The sequence below is a fragment of the Silurus aristotelis genome (assembly GCF_946808225.1).
Source record: "Silurus aristotelis genome assembly, chromosome: 8".
Classification (NCBI taxonomy): domain Eukaryota; kingdom Metazoa; phylum Chordata; class Actinopteri; order Siluriformes; family Siluridae; genus Silurus; species Silurus aristotelis.
This window is the reverse complement of record NC_139581.1, coordinates 11,042,112-11,060,148: the sequence shown is the minus strand read 5'-3', so window position 1 is coordinate 11,060,148 and position 18,037 is coordinate 11,042,112. Positions and strand designations below refer to the sequence as shown.

General features: G+C 36.0%; 2 protein-coding genes across 3 annotated transcripts in view; one reads left to right on the top strand and one right to left on the bottom strand.

Moving 5' to 3' along the window:
* Nucleotides 1–13,751, top strand: part of mipepa (mitochondrial intermediate peptidase a) — a 23,638-nt gene extending 9,887 nt beyond the window's left edge. Inside the window, exons 13-19 of the mRNA XM_083548383.1 lie at nt 258–462; nt 1,753–1,862; nt 1,953–2,027; nt 2,116–2,232; nt 6,402–6,523; nt 6,907–6,980; nt 11,763–13,751. Of these exons, the coding sequence (XP_083404509.1) occupies nt 258–462; nt 1,753–1,862; nt 1,953–2,027; nt 2,116–2,232; nt 6,402–6,523; nt 6,907–6,980; nt 11,763–11,863 (804 nt within the window). The 3' untranslated portion in view covers nt 11,864–13,751. The remainder of the gene's footprint in view (nt 1–257; nt 463–1,752; nt 1,863–1,952; nt 2,028–2,115; nt 2,233–6,401; nt 6,524–6,906; nt 6,981–11,762) is intronic.
* The window catches only part of tnfrsf19 (tumor necrosis factor receptor superfamily, member 19), a 17,726-nt gene continuing 13,370 nt past the window's right edge, over nt 13,682–18,037 (bottom strand). Inside the window, exons 6-10 of one of the 2 annotated variants that reach the window (XM_083548437.1) lie at nt 17,302–17,463; nt 16,159–16,284; nt 15,899–16,004; nt 15,209–15,495; nt 13,682–14,308 (exon numbers count right to left, since the gene is read on the bottom strand). In XM_083548437.1, coding sequence (XP_083404563.1) covers nt 14,304–14,308; nt 15,209–15,495; nt 15,899–16,004; nt 16,159–16,284; nt 17,302–17,463 — 686 coding nt within the window. In that variant the 3' untranslated portion in view covers nt 13,682–14,303. The remainder of the gene's footprint in view (nt 14,309–15,208; nt 15,496–15,898; nt 16,005–16,158; nt 16,285–17,301; nt 17,464–18,037) is intronic. The other variant, XM_083548438.1, reaches the window with a different exon arrangement.

The following is an 18,037-nucleotide window of genomic DNA, read 5'->3' as shown; positions in this document are numbered from 1 at the left end:
TATTTACATACACTCTACTTCTCATGTGTCATATACATTCAGGCTATAACAAACCGAACAAAACATTCACTTCACTGACATATGTGACATGTATCTTATTGTGTGATGTACAAATGTTAAGCCCCACATTTCAGTCATCTCAGCCTATTATAGTTGGCACAAACTGCTACAGACATAAAAGATTACTTTAAATGTTCATATTCTAGCTTGTGTTATGTGCTTGTAAAATCCTGGCCATATCATTTATGTATTCCCAGGACTGCCATTTCACTATCCGTGGAGGTCGGCAGCTGGACAATGGGCAGTACCAGTTGCCAGTGGTGGTGCTGATGTTGAACCTCCCACACCCCACCAAGAGTGCACCTACACTCCTTACACCAGCCATGATGGAGAACCTCTTCCATGAAATGGGTCACGCCATGCACTCGATGCTCGCACGCACACACTACCAGCACGTGACGGGTAAAATACCTACAGTCACCCATAGTCTGCTCCTAAACATCTGTTTGGTTTATTTAACTTGTATATGGTTCTGCTATAAAAACAAAAAATCTATTATTTACTAAGAGGAAAATGCAGCCAAAAATATGTTTTACAATACAATTCAAAGATATAGAAGCTTGCATCATCAGTAATTTCTTTGCTTAAAGAAAATATACCTCATTGTTAACTCTTTATGTAAATTATCTACAAATAAAAATATTCCCAGCATGTTCAAAATGAATTGTGGGTGACCTGTAACACATTGGCATATTCGTCGAGTTTTATAGAATCGAGTTCACAGTCAAGCACACATGGTGACGTTAACAAATCTGCTTCTGATATGTGAAACTGTTCTATCAAATTGAGTGGTGATTTAAGAACAAATATGGATTCAACTTGAAACAAACTCCTTCCTCCTAGTCACTAATATCATATGTATAAAACAAGCCCAAATATACCCTGAAATGCACTTTAGTGAAACTGCAATAGAGGGACTTAATACATGGTTGCTGGAACTAAACTAGTTTAACACAGAAATGGTGGTCAAATAGATTTTTTATTTATTTATTTTTTTTGCAATCCTTTTTGTGTTAACTGAAAATTTTATAAATCAGGTTGAATTTTTTTTTCGCTCAAACATCCCCACTAAAGAGTTATGTAAACTGGAGCTAGGTTATTTTATTTTATTTTTTTTTTTAAATCAGAATAAATTAAAATGTAATTAATCCTACATTTAAAAATACACAGAGCCTAGATTCCATTGTGTTTTTTCTTTTCTTTTTTTCTCTCTCTCTCTCTCTCTCTCTCTCTCTCTCTCTCTCTCTCTCTCTCTCTCTCTCTCTCTCTCTCTCTCTCTCTCTATATATATATATATATATATATATATATATATATGCTTTAATATTATTCTTTGGACTGAAAATGCTTTTTTACATTGTGCAGTCTTAACGAATTAAAAAGAAGCTCATGACATCATCAAAAGTTGTTAAATTCTCAAGATCAGCGTACATGCGAATATTAACAGAATGCTAAAACGTATAAAAAAATAAATAAATTGAACTACCAAAATGAATAAAACTGTCCTACAAAGCCCTTCTTTTCATTTAACAATCACATTGTGGTCAGTGCACTCCTTTTGCTATTTACACTCATTAAAACATGCCATCCACCTATACTCAACTGTGATTAAGACTAATTCTTGTTGAGGTTTGTATGTGCCATGTGTAATCACATTTGTAAAAGAATGTTGCTTCTTTTGGACTTTTGCAGGAACACGGTGTGCCACTGATTTCGCTGAGGTGCCGTCTATACTAATGGAATACTTTGCCACTGATTATCGTGTGATCAACCAGTTTGCTCGCCACTATCAAACAGGACAGGTAATAAGGGTTTTTATTGCACATGCAGTATTTCTAATGATTTGTGTTTATGCTTATGTATAACAGAGTTCCTGGGATTTTTTTTCCTAGCCTTTGCCTGAAAGCATGGTGGCACGACTTTGCGAATCTAAGAAAGTCTGCGGTGCTGCCGACACTCAACTTCAGGTACTGTTGACACATCATGCTAAACACAGGACATTATGCATTTAATAATGAAACTATTTAACACACTTGCATTAAATCTGTATTACAGGTTTTCTATGCAGCTTTGGACCAGGTTTATCACGGCAAACCGCAAAAACTATCAACTACAGATATCCTGATAGAGATGCAACAGAAATATTATGGCTTACCATATGTACCCAACACAGTAAGTACTAGGGGGTGAAATGCACACTATATGCTTGGGTGTGTCACATGGAAGACCGGTAGGGTGCTTTTTTTGGGGGGGCACCGCGGCGGGTATGGTTTGGGTCCCCTTGTTCCTTTTAGTGTGAAGTTACTGCAAATCAGTGTAACAGTGCCAACTCTCTTTTTAGTCTTTTTTATGACTCCACCCATTCACAAACTGTGAAAGCTCACTAAATATTTTGATGAGTATGAAAATGGTGTAAATCCTATACTGTAGCCTTTGCAGTCTCTGGATCAATTGCATCTATCCTACCGAATGCATATGGATGATTTAGAAGCAACATATTGGACACCGCTCTCCACCATCATTATCAAAACACTAATCCATGGGAGTAACTTTTCCCTTTAGTACCACTCTAGAGATTATCTCAAATCCCTGTCAAGGTTCCCTGAAGTTACTGTAGTGACTTGTGGTGACCCAACACCAAAAAGCAGCATTGTTGCTTCATTCCTTTAATTTGTGTCTTGTCATTACAGACTAGAAATGTTCAAATGTGGGGATTTGTATGCCTTTTTTGAAATCTGCCTGTCAAAACAGCAGTTATACGAATAGGTTTTTTGGCTACTGGATAGTCAATGATGCAGCCAGACAGTGACAGGACGTTTAACATTATCCACACTACAGGTGGTCCAAATGATTATGATCCATTACAGCTACTTAACTTAATGAATGTTTCAAATTCCTTCCCTGACTAATCTTTAATAACATCTTACAGTCTTGCACATGTGCTCTGTTGAACAGTAAAGAAGGCACATCAGAGGTGAGAATTTGGACTGCCACAGTAGCTTTTTGTCTAATACCCAAGCATTTATAGGATTAAAATGTTTTTCCTCCTTCTCGTCTTTCTCTTCTGGGTTTTTTATTTAAAATTTTTTTTAAAGCCTGACTAAAAGCTCTGCCCTTTATACTTAGTTTGCTACAGTGTGAATAAGCACTCCCTAGGGGAAAAATTTGAAACTCTTGTTTAGGGAGCTATTTAAAATGGAAAATGTTTCTAACAGCAAGGAGTTAAACATAGGAATGGCCAATCAAGAGCTATGGCAATGTACAGTACACTTTTGGGTTTTGGCTTTGCACTTAAATTTCTCCTAGTCTGTAATTATATGAAACCATGAGGAATCAAACGTCTCTCACACTGAATATTCCCCTTTAATTGCTCCAGTGTGCTTAACATCCCTTAAATCACCCGGCTTTTCTTTTTTTTATCGGTTTAAACTCCGGGAAATGCACTTTTAAGCATATCTTTTAAGCATATTTAATCAAAAATAAGAGATTTTCAGTGCTTACTTTAAACTGGAGACTTTAAACCTATATACTATATTGTACATTAAATTGGATTGCTTCTAGTTGTACTAAAAGGTTCACTTAACTAGAACTTTGAAAATGAAACTGCATTAGTTAAGCAGATTACAGTGTAATTTCTGTTTATTTATTTTTAATATTATAAAATAATGAATGAGAGAAACCATGGCAACTTTAATTTTAATATACTATTTGGTACAATGTAACATTTATTTTTGCCCCATGGCCTTACCAATTGTGATTGTTTTTGCCCCTAATTGGAAGAAGTTGGGGCAACTCTGCTTTAATCCGATGGGTACAATCCTTCTGTTCAATTCAACATGCACTTTCATACTACTTTCTTTTAATCTTTAAATGACAGAATAAGAAATGCATGACTTTTATAACTGGCCTTGTTGTAAAGTGTTAAAATATAGTGAAACACATTAGAAAGTATGACTGATGAGAAGGAATGACTATCAATGTTTGTGTTATTAATGTAGGAAAATGCATTAGTGCAATTAGAAATGCATTATGAGATTAGAGCAGGGGAATGCACTGTGGAAACTTTTATTTTGTTTATTAAATCAAGATATGTTTCAATATAGTAATTTATAAATATTCTCATTTTGTAATTTTATAACATTTGTTTTATTTAACAAATATTTAAGTTTTCAATTTGCTTCTAAATTTGCCATGTTACATGGTGACTTGCTGCCTCATTGTTACAGGGTGCTCGGGTTTTCTGGGTTTTTTTTTTTTTTTTTATGTGATGCAAAATAACAGAGGAACCAAGAACCGATTTTGCCCCGTTTTTCAGATTCTTCAAATGGACTAATACATGTAAAGAAAAACTACCTTAGGTTCTCCTTTGTGAGAAAGAGTGTGTGAATGTGGGTGTGCATGGTGCCCTACGACAGACTGGAGTCCCACCCTGGGCCTGGATCGGCTCTGGATGAATTGCACGCTTACCAGGATAAAATGCTCAATGAAGCTAAATTAATAAATAAATAAATAATTCTATTTGTAATGAAGACTATTCCATTATTAAAAATCAAATTGACCTTCACATCAATTCTTTCCATTCACACGTTTGTTTTTGGGGTTTTTTGTACAGACTTTGGGCACATGGGTCTTTTGCATATTTCCAAAAGTAATTCAATCTTCAGTTGAGGTTTAAAGAAAAAGTACATTTTCCAAATCCAGCCTGATCTGAGTGCCTCAACATAGAACTTTAGTTTCACATTTTGATCCTGGTCTTCATTAGAGTTTAGTTTTTACATGTTAAGGTTTCCTCTTTGAGTGCTGTTTACACTTATGAAAGTCATTATGTGCCAGATGGGAGTCATCAGGCTGACACTCTGCAGCTTGAGTACATTTTATGTGACTAGTGCACTCTCTCTCACCCAATGTTTGAATAAGCCCATCCTTTTCAAACAACCTGTTAGTGTCCAACATTTTAACCCTGGTCACGCTTGGCTAAACTTCAGTCTCTGTGCTTGTCTGTTAACTTGTGAAGATCAGTTTTCAGTCGTATTAGGAATAAAATGTTCCTGTTTACAGTATGCATAACTACTATCTAATAAGCATTTAATTTTAAGAGAATCATTTTCTTTCCCATAACAGATAGAACTCTTGTTTAGTAACATTATAGGCTGCTATTAAGCATGGATCTCTCATTTTCTCAGACAGGATTACATGTCCTGTTGTTCTGCAGTGTATTGAATGTTGGTGCTTGTTTCTGTCTCTTAGCATTGCCTTTGAACAGCTAAGCTCTTAAAAATATAACTGATGCATTAACGTCAACGTAAATAAGTCAGCACGGTTTTGTAATAGAAAAATGGGTGTTCCAGATGCCTCCCCCCCCATCCCAAAGTCGACACTTTTTCCAGATGTTTTTTCTTTTTTTTTTCTTCTCGGATTTTGTTCACTATTATTACTAATATTCAAATGCTTAACTGTATGATGATGGAAAATGCATACTGCTCTGCTTGAGGTCAACAAAGAAGGAAATATTTAAAGACTACAGTTGAAATATGTTCTGAATTTTCTGACATTTTTTTCACATCTGGAAATAAATGCTTTAAATTAGATATTTCTCTGGACTTTTTAAAATCTTAAACACTTGGGTATCTCAGAAGTGGTCATTGCCCAGAATGCACAACAGGCTGAAAAAAGTTTGATGGGTTTTGTAATTTTTCTTGTTTTTTTTACATGTAACCTTGCATAAGGCAGAAGAACAAAATGAGCTTCATTCATGCTGGATTACTTCTATTTGAGATGGTTTGGTTATAAACTGATTTAATAAAATCACTTCAGAGCTTTCTGTAATTGAGCCTTTAGCTGTAGGATCTTTTGCAGGCTGTAAACAAATGGCAGCTTTTTCCACTGTAAAACAATTAATTCCTAAATAATGTTGGGGCATCTTGTTTATTGCTATGTGGTTTTGAGCAAATAAGTTTCTCCTTCGCAAAAATCTTAAACCCCATGTCTTGTCGGTAGTGTTTAAAACAGTGTGCCACAATGTTTGTGCTTGATGTTAAATGGGCTTTACTTTCACATTGCTATTTGGCCTGGATTGATAGCAGTGTGTGTGTGTGTGTGTGTGTGTGTGTATATGTATGTATGTGTGTGTGTGTGTGTGTGTGTGTGTATATGTATGTGTGTGTGTGTATATATATATATATATATATATATATATATATATATATATATATATATATATATATATATATATATATATATATATATATATACTGTATAAATATATAAATAAAGCAGTAGACATTAACATAAATAACATAAATCCTCAATTTCTCACTAAGTTCTCTGTTTTGCAAATACAGGCATGGCAGCTGAGATTCAGTCACCTCATTGGCTATGGGGCCAAGTACTACTCTTACCTGATGTCTCGAGCTGTAGCCTCCATGGTCTGGAGGCAATGTTTCCATAAGGACCCCTTAAACAGGTGTGCTTAAAAGACTTTTTAGTCTTTTGGTCCACATAACAATGCATTTCTGCAATAGAGATTGATTTTCATGCAAATTGTACTTTCAGACTTAAGATAAGCAACCTTTTTTGTCTTTGATGCGGTGATTTCCTTTAAAAGCAATCATTAATCACTTCCAAAAAAAACACCATCATGGCTTTGTTTGGGTTTTACCCCTATTACTGGTGTATGGGTCTATTAGTTTTTCTGCTTTCCTGTCAGTTAATACTTGGTTTTGTTGAAACTACATTTCAGTGAACTAATCTGAGGAGTCTATTCTTAAGGTCTTGGCCAGCTGGCGGTGCTGGCCATGCTGGCCATGCTGGCGCTGTTAATCTGATTGTGTGTTGGTTTTGTGTCAGGGAAACTGGAGAGCGCTACCGCCGAGAGATGCTAGCTCATGGGGGAGGGAAAGAGCCCATGTTGATGGTGGAAGGTGAGTCTCATTTCTTTTTTTTTTTTTTTATATCCCTGCCACTGAGTAGTGGAGGTGTGTTTTTACAGGCATTTACGTCTCACTATCTGTCAGAGGTTATCACAAACGTGATATCTCAATCATGTTTGTAGGATTTATATGGACTAACATTTTAACCAACCGAGAAACTAGATTTTGAACCATAATGGATTTAAGTGTAAGTGATATAGGGTAATATATCTTACATACATTTTCTTCAATAGCTTTTTTTTTTCCTGTTTAAAGAGTTTTTCTGGCATACAAATTAGCACCAATAAGAGCTTGGCTTGTTTTTGGCAGAGGCATTTGGCATTTGGTTATTGACATCAATTTTAAATAGTTTTCCCCTAATACTTACTAACAAACATGGCTACTAAAGTTGCATAGCTACTGCTGGAGAGATAGCATTATCTTACAAGATTAGTCCCTAGCTGGCAAGCTTAGCACAGTTAATGTTGCCAAATAAGCAAACCTGATCTGTGCTTACATTTTACCACTGCTACTTATAGCCATTACAAATAGACACTGAAAAAGAAAAGGGGCTATTGACTTCTCTAGACTTGAAAATGTTTGTTCCAAACTTTGTAGCTTTTTTCCTTACTAGTATTCAAATGCTTAGAACGTAACACTTATTGATTATGATTTAATGAAGCAAATAGGTCATAGTCTGAAAGCTACAGTTTAAATATGTTCTGGATTTTCTCTGATTTTATCCACATCTGGAAACGAATACTTTAAATTAGATACTTTTCCGGACTTTTCGAAACGTTCTAGGTTCTGGGAAACTTGTGTAAACCAACAGTGGTCATTGCCCAGAACAAAAAACAGGCTAAGAGTTTGATGTTTGATGGATTTTGTCATTTTTCTGTTTTTGCACTTAAGCATGTGTATGTAAAAGGCAGAAGAACAAAATGAGCACCATTCGAGCTGGATTATTTCTGTTTGAGTGGGTTTGGTAATGTAATGATTTAATAAAAGTGGTATCTCAGTGGTTAAGATGTTGAACTTCTGGTCAGAAGGTCATCAGTTCAAATCCAGGCACCACCAGGCTGCCACTGCCCTTGGGCAAGTACCTTGATTCTTAACTGGTCAGTTAGATAATTGAGATAAATATAAGTTGCTCTGGATAAGGGCATCTGCAAAATGCTGTACATTTAATGTAAAGAGCAATGCATTGCTTTTTGTAACTGGGTTTCTAGCTGCAGCTTGTATGTAGTGGGATTTTTTGCAGGCTTGGAAAAAAGTGTGAGCTTTTTCCAAACTAAAACAATTCATCCTTATTTATGTTGGGGTACACATCTTTAGTGAATCCATATTTCAGAAAATCAAGTCATGAGGTTCACTTTAGTGGAGTCCACCACGTGGTTTACAGTCAAGAAAACAGCAGTGTGGAACAGCTTTTTTGTAACCAAACCAAAGGCTACACTGGTATAAAAATCTGAAATAGTATGACTTCATCATGACTCTGGTCATAAAACAGTAGCAATGTTGTATAATTTTGACTTCTGCAGTTTGAATCATGGTTGTTTTTCCTACATGTGGTTGTAGATTAAGCAGGACTTGTTGCAACAAGTCTTAATTCTTTTTGCCGCCATAATGGATCATAACACGGATTTAACTTGGTTAAAAATGCAGAGGTTTCTCAGAGCTCAGGGATCTGTTAGCTTACAGCGCATATTTACTATATCGTGTTCTCATTCAGACACTTGATCCTCATCCATCCATTTATCATTACTATACACATCATATAATAACACGGTTTTAATGCACACTTGTGCAAATATGTGTTTTTATTTACTTAATATATAATCCTTAACTTTGAGCCTGCTTAGCTTTACCATTCCTACCATGCCAGTGTTGGACCAGTATGTCCATGTATTTCTGAGTGAAGAGACTGCTTCAGTTTCACCATGCTTCCCTCAGAAACAGCAGCTCGAGTAGAATCAGTCATCTTAGAACCCTACAAAAAACTTGCCGCTGGCGATGTACCAATTCCTGACCGGCTTTCAGGCTCCTGGTGCTGAAAAGCCCCGGGCGGATTAAATGGCAGCTCAGGGAGCAGAAAACGATCGACTGACTGCCATGCTGACTGAAGCCCTGTGTTCCCCAGCCAGCAGCACAGAGAGCTGTATGTACAGGGATGTGTGCTTGTAGTCTGGCTTTTTTTTGTGTGTGTGTTTAAATCGAGAATTGTATCTGTGTCTAGGTTCTCTTTTCTTTGGAGTTTTGTGATAGAGCCATAACCAAGGTTTCACTTTTCCTATTCAACAGCCCCACAATTAGCATTTGACACTTATCAAACGGATATGCAAAATGTAACAAGTTTTTTTCGAAAGTCTACTGGATTTTTTTTTTTTTTTTTTTTTTTTTACGTAATTCTGAATTACAGCACACCCATTTTTCTGCTTTTCACTCCTTTGAAGCTGGTTTACCTCTAAACCATAATTATAGAAGCTGTGAAGAAGTAGTTTGCCTTTAGGAGAAATATGAGGTTATGAAGTACAACTCGTGACATGTTTTAAATGCAGGCAGAATGAACAGTGTGGAGGAAAAGCAAGGACTCCATGGACGTGAGAAAGGCATTTCCATGTTATTCCCAATAGCACAACTTGTTAAAGTCAAAGTAGAGTTTAAAGATCGAGCATACCAGAAGGAACTTGGTTTAGCTGCATTTATGAGGAAAGTCAAAATATGGAAGAACATTTATGAATGCTTCTTAAATTTATGAGCTCCCATGTATTTTTTTTTTTAGACACTCAGTAATGCAAAGATGTTTAATCACAGCATCGTACTACAAAAAACAGTCACACCAAACTTGTTTGAAGTTACTCACAATTGTTAGTTGCTTCTCATGCTCAGTCTAAGAATTTGATCGGGTAACACTTTCGTCAGCCATGTCTTTCAGCTTTATAGCGTATTGAATGACCAGGTCACCATTTTGTAGTGGTGAAATCACAATGTGTGCTTTTAATAAAACCTGGCTTTTATTCACTTCCCAAAGTCAAAACAGGACAACCCTAGTCATGTTATACCATGCCTGATTATGCCCAGCTAAGCCTCAGTACAGTGCAGACTTTTAAAACCTCAAGGTGTGGCAGATGCTGTGGGAGCGATACCGTGCCATTACGTGGGGTTTAATTGAGAAGAAATGGCTCTCGCTCACACTTTGATGTCTTTTTTTTTTATTTTGTTAGCTTACTCCCCAAGAGTCATCATTAAACCAAGCTGTCGAGCCCTGGACCAATCACAGAGATAGCTATCTTCCTGCTCTGGCAGTAAATAAATAAATATTTAACAGAATGTAGGAAATGTACATGCCAGATTGCATTGGAATTTGAAAGCAACCAATTTTGCTTTTCTGAGATGAGGAGAAACTGTAGCAGTCAAATGATAAAAATTACAGATCTGTTTGACTTTAAAATTCTTATAGCTGAAATGATCATCACTCTCATAGCTTTTAGAGAAGTCACAATACAATGCTCATAAAGTATTAAATATATTGGCCTGAATTGGAATATATTGTGATAACTTTAGTCTACCATGAGAAAAGATTTTCTTCGATCTCGCCTGCTGGTTCCATCTGGAGCAAAGTCAGGAAATTGCAGTTATTATAGAAAGTGATGGTGATGTAAGAGACAGCAAGCATCTAAATAGGTCAGTTTTTCCAGATTCACCCTCAGATTAAAGTGAGATTTCAACATTGCACTGATTTTAATATTTCAACTGGTCCCCCCCCCCCTTCGAAACCTTAATGATTTGAAAGTCTTTTTTTTTCTCCTTTGCAGGCATGTCCTTGCTTATAACATGTGAACACACTTCCAAAGACTGTTGTGTTTACATTAAAACATTTTTCTGACAGAAAATAAACTAACATTAGCTTGGTCACTGTGCATTACAGATGCCTGTGTGTGCGTATGAGTGTTTGTGTGTGCATGCATACACGTGTGTCAGTCATGTGCCCCAGGGTAAGGTGTGACTGAAGCTGAGTCTATGGAACTGATACAGCGGTCTCTCTAGTGCCCTCTGCATAGTCATCTAATTAAAACCCAGAAGTCTGTTGAAATATTCATTAGTACTTTTTTCAAAATTCTTCAATACTGCAAATTAGTTTTACTGTGGACGTGAGTTGGGGTGTGTGTCTGGATGGTCCTCTGGGTATGGTTGATTTTCCACAGGATCTTTACAAGATATAATTTTCAGCCAGAGCTGTTTTTGGTTCGTGAGTCAGAGTTTAACAGGAGAGTTCTGAAACAGGACCTTTTTTGGTTCTTAATATAGCAATGATTTTTGAAAAAATATAGTCGGTGTCTTTTTAACAGTTTTGCGCTTGTAGCTTTAGTTCTGCGCGTCAGTGTGTGAGTGTATGCGTGTGTTGGAGGTGACCCATGCAGGAAAGAGGGGGTGGGGAGGAGGGCCTATTTACATTGGCAGCTCTTCAAGGGGAAATGAGCAGACTTCAAAGCGTGAGAGCCGTGGAATTGTAAAATGAGTGCACACACAGTTCAGGAGCCAGCAGGCGGACTGCTGAATCGCACACGAGTCATAGCAGTGCTGTGAGGAAGCTACTTAGCAGGTGTGTGTAAGAGAGGAAATTCTGTACTCAAATCAATAGATTGAATGCGTATAGTGTACATTGTGAATTGTTTCCTTTCCGTGTATTATGTAACCTGCACTGCTGTCCTTGATGTAGTATTAAATTAACATACTGTCAAAATTAGCTTCTTAGCTCTATGATAATTTTCCTTTTTTTCTTTCTTCATGCAGGCATGTTGCAGAAAAGACCATCCATCGAGGATTTTGTTGATGCCCTCGTCTCAGAACTGGACCCAAATTTTGAGACATTTTTCATGGACTCAGAAGGATGATTCCACTACCTCGCAAAGCTTCCTCTTTATAAAAGTGAAGGCCATAGTATTTACCTCAGGCTGTCTAGGGAAAGAGTTATGATTCTTTATTCAACAAGGCTACTGTAAGACTTCAGTCCATTCTGAAGTATTTGAGATTACAAATTCAACACTGAGATCTGAATATGGTCCTTCTCCATAGGTGTTGAATATAAAGGCTACTAGAAACACAATTTTTCATTTTTTTAAGCCCAGGCCAGTGTCCGATAACTTGGTTAAGTTGATCAAGCAGGGATGCCAGTTTATGTATAATGTTTCGCAATATGAATGTTCGTGTTACCTGAGGCAGTAATAAAAATACAGAAACTTAAAGCACACAGATATGATACTGTGCAACTGTTCCAACATTTACTATATGGGTTTAGGAATTAGTTCCAGTGAAGGGAAATCTTACTGCATACAAAGACGTCTTATACAGTTATTTGCTTCCAAGTTTGTGGCATCGGTTAGAGAAAGAACCATGTATGGACCAAATGATCAGGTGTTCACAAACCTTTTGGTTTGGTGTCGCACCATAGGAATGGTTTTCATCATTGAAAGTTTTACAGTGTTGGAACATCTGAAGGCAGACTAGCTGATTTTTACAACCTTAGTTAAGATCATTTATGTGAAAATGTTTTGGTGAAATAGACTTCAGCTATAACAACATCTTATGGGTTTTCCCAGACCACCACTATGCATTTAATTTTAAGCAAAGGCAAGTGTGCGATATCGGCTTAATTACTTCAGAATTAATTACACCACATCCTCAGCCTGTAAATGCTTTGATAATTGGATAAATTAAATAAAATGTGTTAGATAAGCTGAAGAACTTGATGTGGTAATGACAACAACTTACCAGAAAAAGGACCATAATAATTAGAACAAAATTAATTCCTCTGTGTAACACATTGAATAGATGCACTAATTTTGCCTCATTTTTTTTTACTGCTTCATTATTTACCCACTGCATAGATATACACCTAAAGCCAAATCCCTAAGAGAACTCATTTCCAATGAAAATTAGTTTTTATTATTGGATAACATGTTGAATAATGTGTCACTGATTGACATTTAATTTTGAATGTAATTTTTGTACCCTGTGTTAATGAATTTGAAGTGTGGGATTTCTCTTATTGGGGCTGTTTTCTTAAAGGTTCTCTGGAAAGATTTAGAACCCTTTCTGAGAAGGGAAATGGTTCCACAGAGAACCATTAAAGGTTTTAACTATACCCCCAGAGGAACAAACCAAAAACTTTCAAATGGATTTAATTGTTTCCTCACTCAGATCATGCCCTGTCTGTGTTATTCCTTGTGTAATTCTTTTAGGGAACGTTCCACAATTAAAACTTGTCAAATGTGTGGCTTTTAATCTGCTTTGTTTGTTTGCATGTTTGTTATAATAACTTATCTCTGTATCATATTATCATGTTGAGCATGGTTACTGCCTTAACTCAAAGCCGCAAACATGTGATCACAAATTCCCTGCTAGCTTTGGTTATTTTTTTTTCCCGCTCCTCTACAAAACGCCTGTGGAATGTTGGCTAAATTCCTCCAAATTGTCTTGATGGTTAAGAAGCACCCATTAAATTACAGATTTTTTTTTTTAATGGAACGTTCCTGTTGCGAATGTACTGGGGATTTCCGTCAAATTCTCGAGACTCACTGAGATGAAAACTGCTGTTGATACAGACTGAACCCAACACCGTTAAACTACAGAGCGTCCCATTTTTTTTACTGAATTATGGTTGAACATGTATGTTGTAATTGAAATAGATTTCCATATATGTATCAATCTTGTTCTAATTCAGTGACATTTGTTTATTTATTTACAAATACAAAGAGAAATAAAATTCATGCTCAACGAAAAGTGCTCATCAACCTAGACTATGGACTATCTACATTAAAAAAATATTATCCTTCTATATTCTATAAAACAAAATATCTACAAAGGGGGGAAAAAGAAAAACAAGGAAATGGTACAAACGTACATGTTCCGATTTTTTTTAGGTAATGCACATTCAAGGCTCTTCAAAATATTTTCAATCATAAAGTTGTTTTCTCTACACTTCTCTTCATTTCAAAGTCAAAGTCTTGTGTGCAAAGGAAATAAAATCTTAACAGGTCACTTGGAATGCAGTGTGGCATTGCACAAAGATTTTTTTTGTTGTCTGGGTTCCTCAGTCTATTTCTTCAGTCTGTTTGGGGTTTTTTCTGGGTCATGTTTATGTACAGCGTCTGGTCTGATTCAGACTGGATAGCAATGGGCCACAGGCTGCTGGAAAGATAGAGCACATCACCTGGATTTCAGGATGTGTACGTGTGTGTGGCCTCGTATAATCTGAGTTGGCATCTTCCTCAGTGCCTCCTTTTTACATCCAGAGCAGTTCTTAGGGATTAATGTGAGCTAGATAAAGCCAGGTCATCCTACAAAAGAGCAGACATTAATGAAAAAAAATTATTGCTTTAGGGAAAAAAACATTTTGTTAATGGATATTAATGCTTTTCATGTACGCAAATGTACAGCAAACTACACTTAAACAAATGTGTTAGCCAACTGTTCAAGCTTACAATTTTTTTTATCTAATAAATTAAAAAACTTATGTATTATGAAAGCTGGTAATGAAAGATGATGTTTTTCCGCAGCAAGATGTTTAACATTAAATTAACATTTGCTCCTTGTTTCTATTTTTATTTTTATCTTTTTTTGTTAGTTTGTTTTTTGGTCTGTTAAAACCCCAAATGCACTTTAAAAGCTTCCAGACAGAGTGGGGTTTTGAACACTATCTTGTGCTCTTAACTCCAAAAGATCTATTTGTCTAGTGTTTTTCTTTCTCTCTCACGCTGCCATTGTGCAGTTTTCCTCTGACAAGAATGTTCACATTTCACAGCAGTTTTTCATAAGACAGTGCTACAATAGTACTTTTTTTTTTTTTTTTACATCTCAAACAGTAAAATGTTCCAGTCTTTTCCAGACAACTTCAGCCTATATGCTGCCAAAAGCCGATATTTAATTAAACGTTATATGGACCAACTTAGGCACAACAGCATCTATGTAGTAATGTTCAGAAATATTATGAACTATCTGTTTCTGATGGATTATTAAGAGTGGTTTGCAAATAGGAAAGCCAGTCTAAAATTGACATATAATGTAAAATGTATCGTGTATATTTAGAATTTGTATAATAAATTAGGTGCAGAATAAAGTGAAAAAATATACATATAATTGCTTTTCCTCAGTTTGGAAAAGAAGCCTATTTTATCAAAAGGGTAGTCTGGCTGGAGCTTTGCTACTTTAAATCATCAGCACGCCTGTGGACCAATTACCTTCAACTATAGACAGATGTTGTTCTGCCAAACAGCTGGCATCCTGTAAAATCTCTGAAGAGAGCTTAGGGGAGACCAAAGATGACTCATGCTGCTGTTTCCCGCTCACATTTTCCTCCTCATCTTCCTCAGAGAAAGAGTTGCTGCTGTTTGTGGGCTGTGGCCTGAGGTGAGTCCTGTATTCATTGTTCTCCATGAGTGGTAATTCCTCAGAAAACTCCACAGGAAGAGGTTCGGTAGCTTGTTCCAAATCACACTGACTGTTCCACGCTGACTGGCGTACAAGTCTGGGGATGAAAATAAAAAATAAAGGAAGTGTAAGAAAATGTGATATTTGATAGGAAAGTCAAGTAAAGAAAAAAAAAATCGAGTTTTTTTCATAAATAAGATATGACAAAAATCTTGACCCTTAAAAATTGTGGGTGATTCCACACCTGCAGTGCCTTTTAATTCTTATAAATGTTGCAAATTAAAACTATAAATATAATTTTTTCTTAATTTCTTTCTTTATTCTTTATTTATAATTTTGGTAACAGGATCACCTCATGTCGTCATACCAATATGATCTATGGAATCTATAAACTGTAAACCAGCAATAAACCACTGAAATTATGCCACAATGAAAAAAGTGAATGAAATAATCCAACAGGCCTTCTGGATCCTCTACAGCTTGTTCTTTTAAACTCATACCTTTCATTCAGACTGCTTTGTGACTGAAAGGGACTGTTGTCTTGGCCCAGTCTCTGGCTGCATCTGTCCTCATGGCACAATGAGTTAAGCAGGTGCACATGGCCTGCTAATTAACACAAATATCATATTATAAAATGAGACTGCAATTTAACAGCCATGCAAAATCAAGTATGACGCACAAAGCCCCATACAAGCAAAGAATATATTCACTACTCGTTTTTTTTTTTTTTGTGGTAATTGAGAACATCGGGACAACTCACCACATGTTTGCTCAGGGATGTGCTGACAGTAGCAGCAGGGCTGCAGGGAAAAGTCCAGAACTTGTTGCTGATCCAAATAGGATAGCTCAGCTCCAATAAAGGAACCATCCTGAGATCTGAGTGATGCTGTCAAATGTAATTAAAGTTATTCCAATTGTGGGTTTACAGAACAAATGTCTTCAAATGATACGCTATATTTCACCTCTGTATTTGGTTATAGTACTTATTAATACTATAGATACTATAGACACATACTTACTGCTGTAGGAGTGGGAGACAAATAACATTTTCCAAAAAGAATAACAATTATATATAAATAATAGTTTGTATGTAAGCTGACATACATATTACAGGGCTTAAATAGCACAAATATGGATTTTTGACAGACTCATTTTTCTTTTTACAGCTTTGTAAATGCAAAAATGCAAGCGTTATGTCTAACATTTTCTCTGGCCATTTAAAACCTTATCCAAATCTTTCAACACAGAAGTGGGCAGTAACAGCTGCACCAACAGCTTTATTGCCTTGATCATGTACAGCTCATAACATCTGTAATGACAGACTATCTTGCAAATAATAATAATATTAATTAATAATTAATTTTTTTTTAATGACACACGAGAATCATGCCTATGACAATATAGATTTGAAAAATGTGTGTATATGGACCCAGGGGAAAAAGAACAACTGCAAAGAAAACCGCAGAGAATTTTACATTAAAAAAACTCATCATTGTAAATAAATATATCTTGAATATAATCCAATTTATATAGTATTTTATTGCCTTTTATAAAAGTACAATAAATAAAAAAGGAAATAATTAAAAATTTCTGGATATTCTTTCATTTCCAGCTTGTAGGTTTCTTATGACAGTATATTGGCTGATCATGTTGCTTCTTTATAGAAATCAATACTTAAAATGAGCAAAATTATGTGCCTATATATAATTTGACTATATAATTGACTATATATTGTTTACTATATTCAAGATATTTGCAGTTCCATTTGCGAAGAAGACATTTTTTGTAGCGTGAATAATAAATCTCATTTCCTTCTATAGAATTGTCCAACATGTCTATACTTTAGAAATGCATTCCAGGGGGGAAAAAAGTGTGTTGTCCATTTCTTTTTTTTTTTAATTACCAGGCTTTTTCTCCAGGAGCTGCCTCTTGCAGTAGATGACACAAAGGATGAAAAGAGCAAACAGGACAGTGGCCAGAGCGCTGCAGATGACTGCAGCTAGTGCCATGTCTCTGGGGCTGGTCACTGTGGAGGGGATGGGCACCAGATTCACACGCCCACCACCTGAGAAGCATGAGAAACACAATGAAAAAAAAAAGGAAAAATACAGACTGATCCTGGAGTTTCGAGATTAGTTGTACAAGGTGAGAGAAATAACACTTGCAGTGAGCTTTAAATATGACACCTGTCTGCTATGTTCCATGGGTGAATACAATGTTAAACAATTTTTTTTTGGAGTTTTATAGGTCTTAGAGGAAAACCTTTATAAAATAATTTCCATTACGGTGTCATTTTAAATTACAAAGTTTTTTGCTGTTGTATTACTTCAAGTCTTTAGCTATTATATATCTATTCCACCGATTATATCTAAGACACTTCTAATGTCACTGCTCATGATTCATACTTTTCAAGATTCTGACTATGGCTATAAATATTCTAGTTCAAAGTAAAGATGCCTTCGAGCTCAAGAGGAGTTGGGGGTGTACATTCTTAGTCTGAGATGAGTGTTCACCCCTAACCCCAGGGCAGTCGGGCCTTTACTTGCCAGTCTGATGACTCCGTTATTAAGCATCTGCTCAGACAGAGACAAAGGGAATGTACGCAGTACATTAAAAAAACATCTGCTACTTGTTATTCA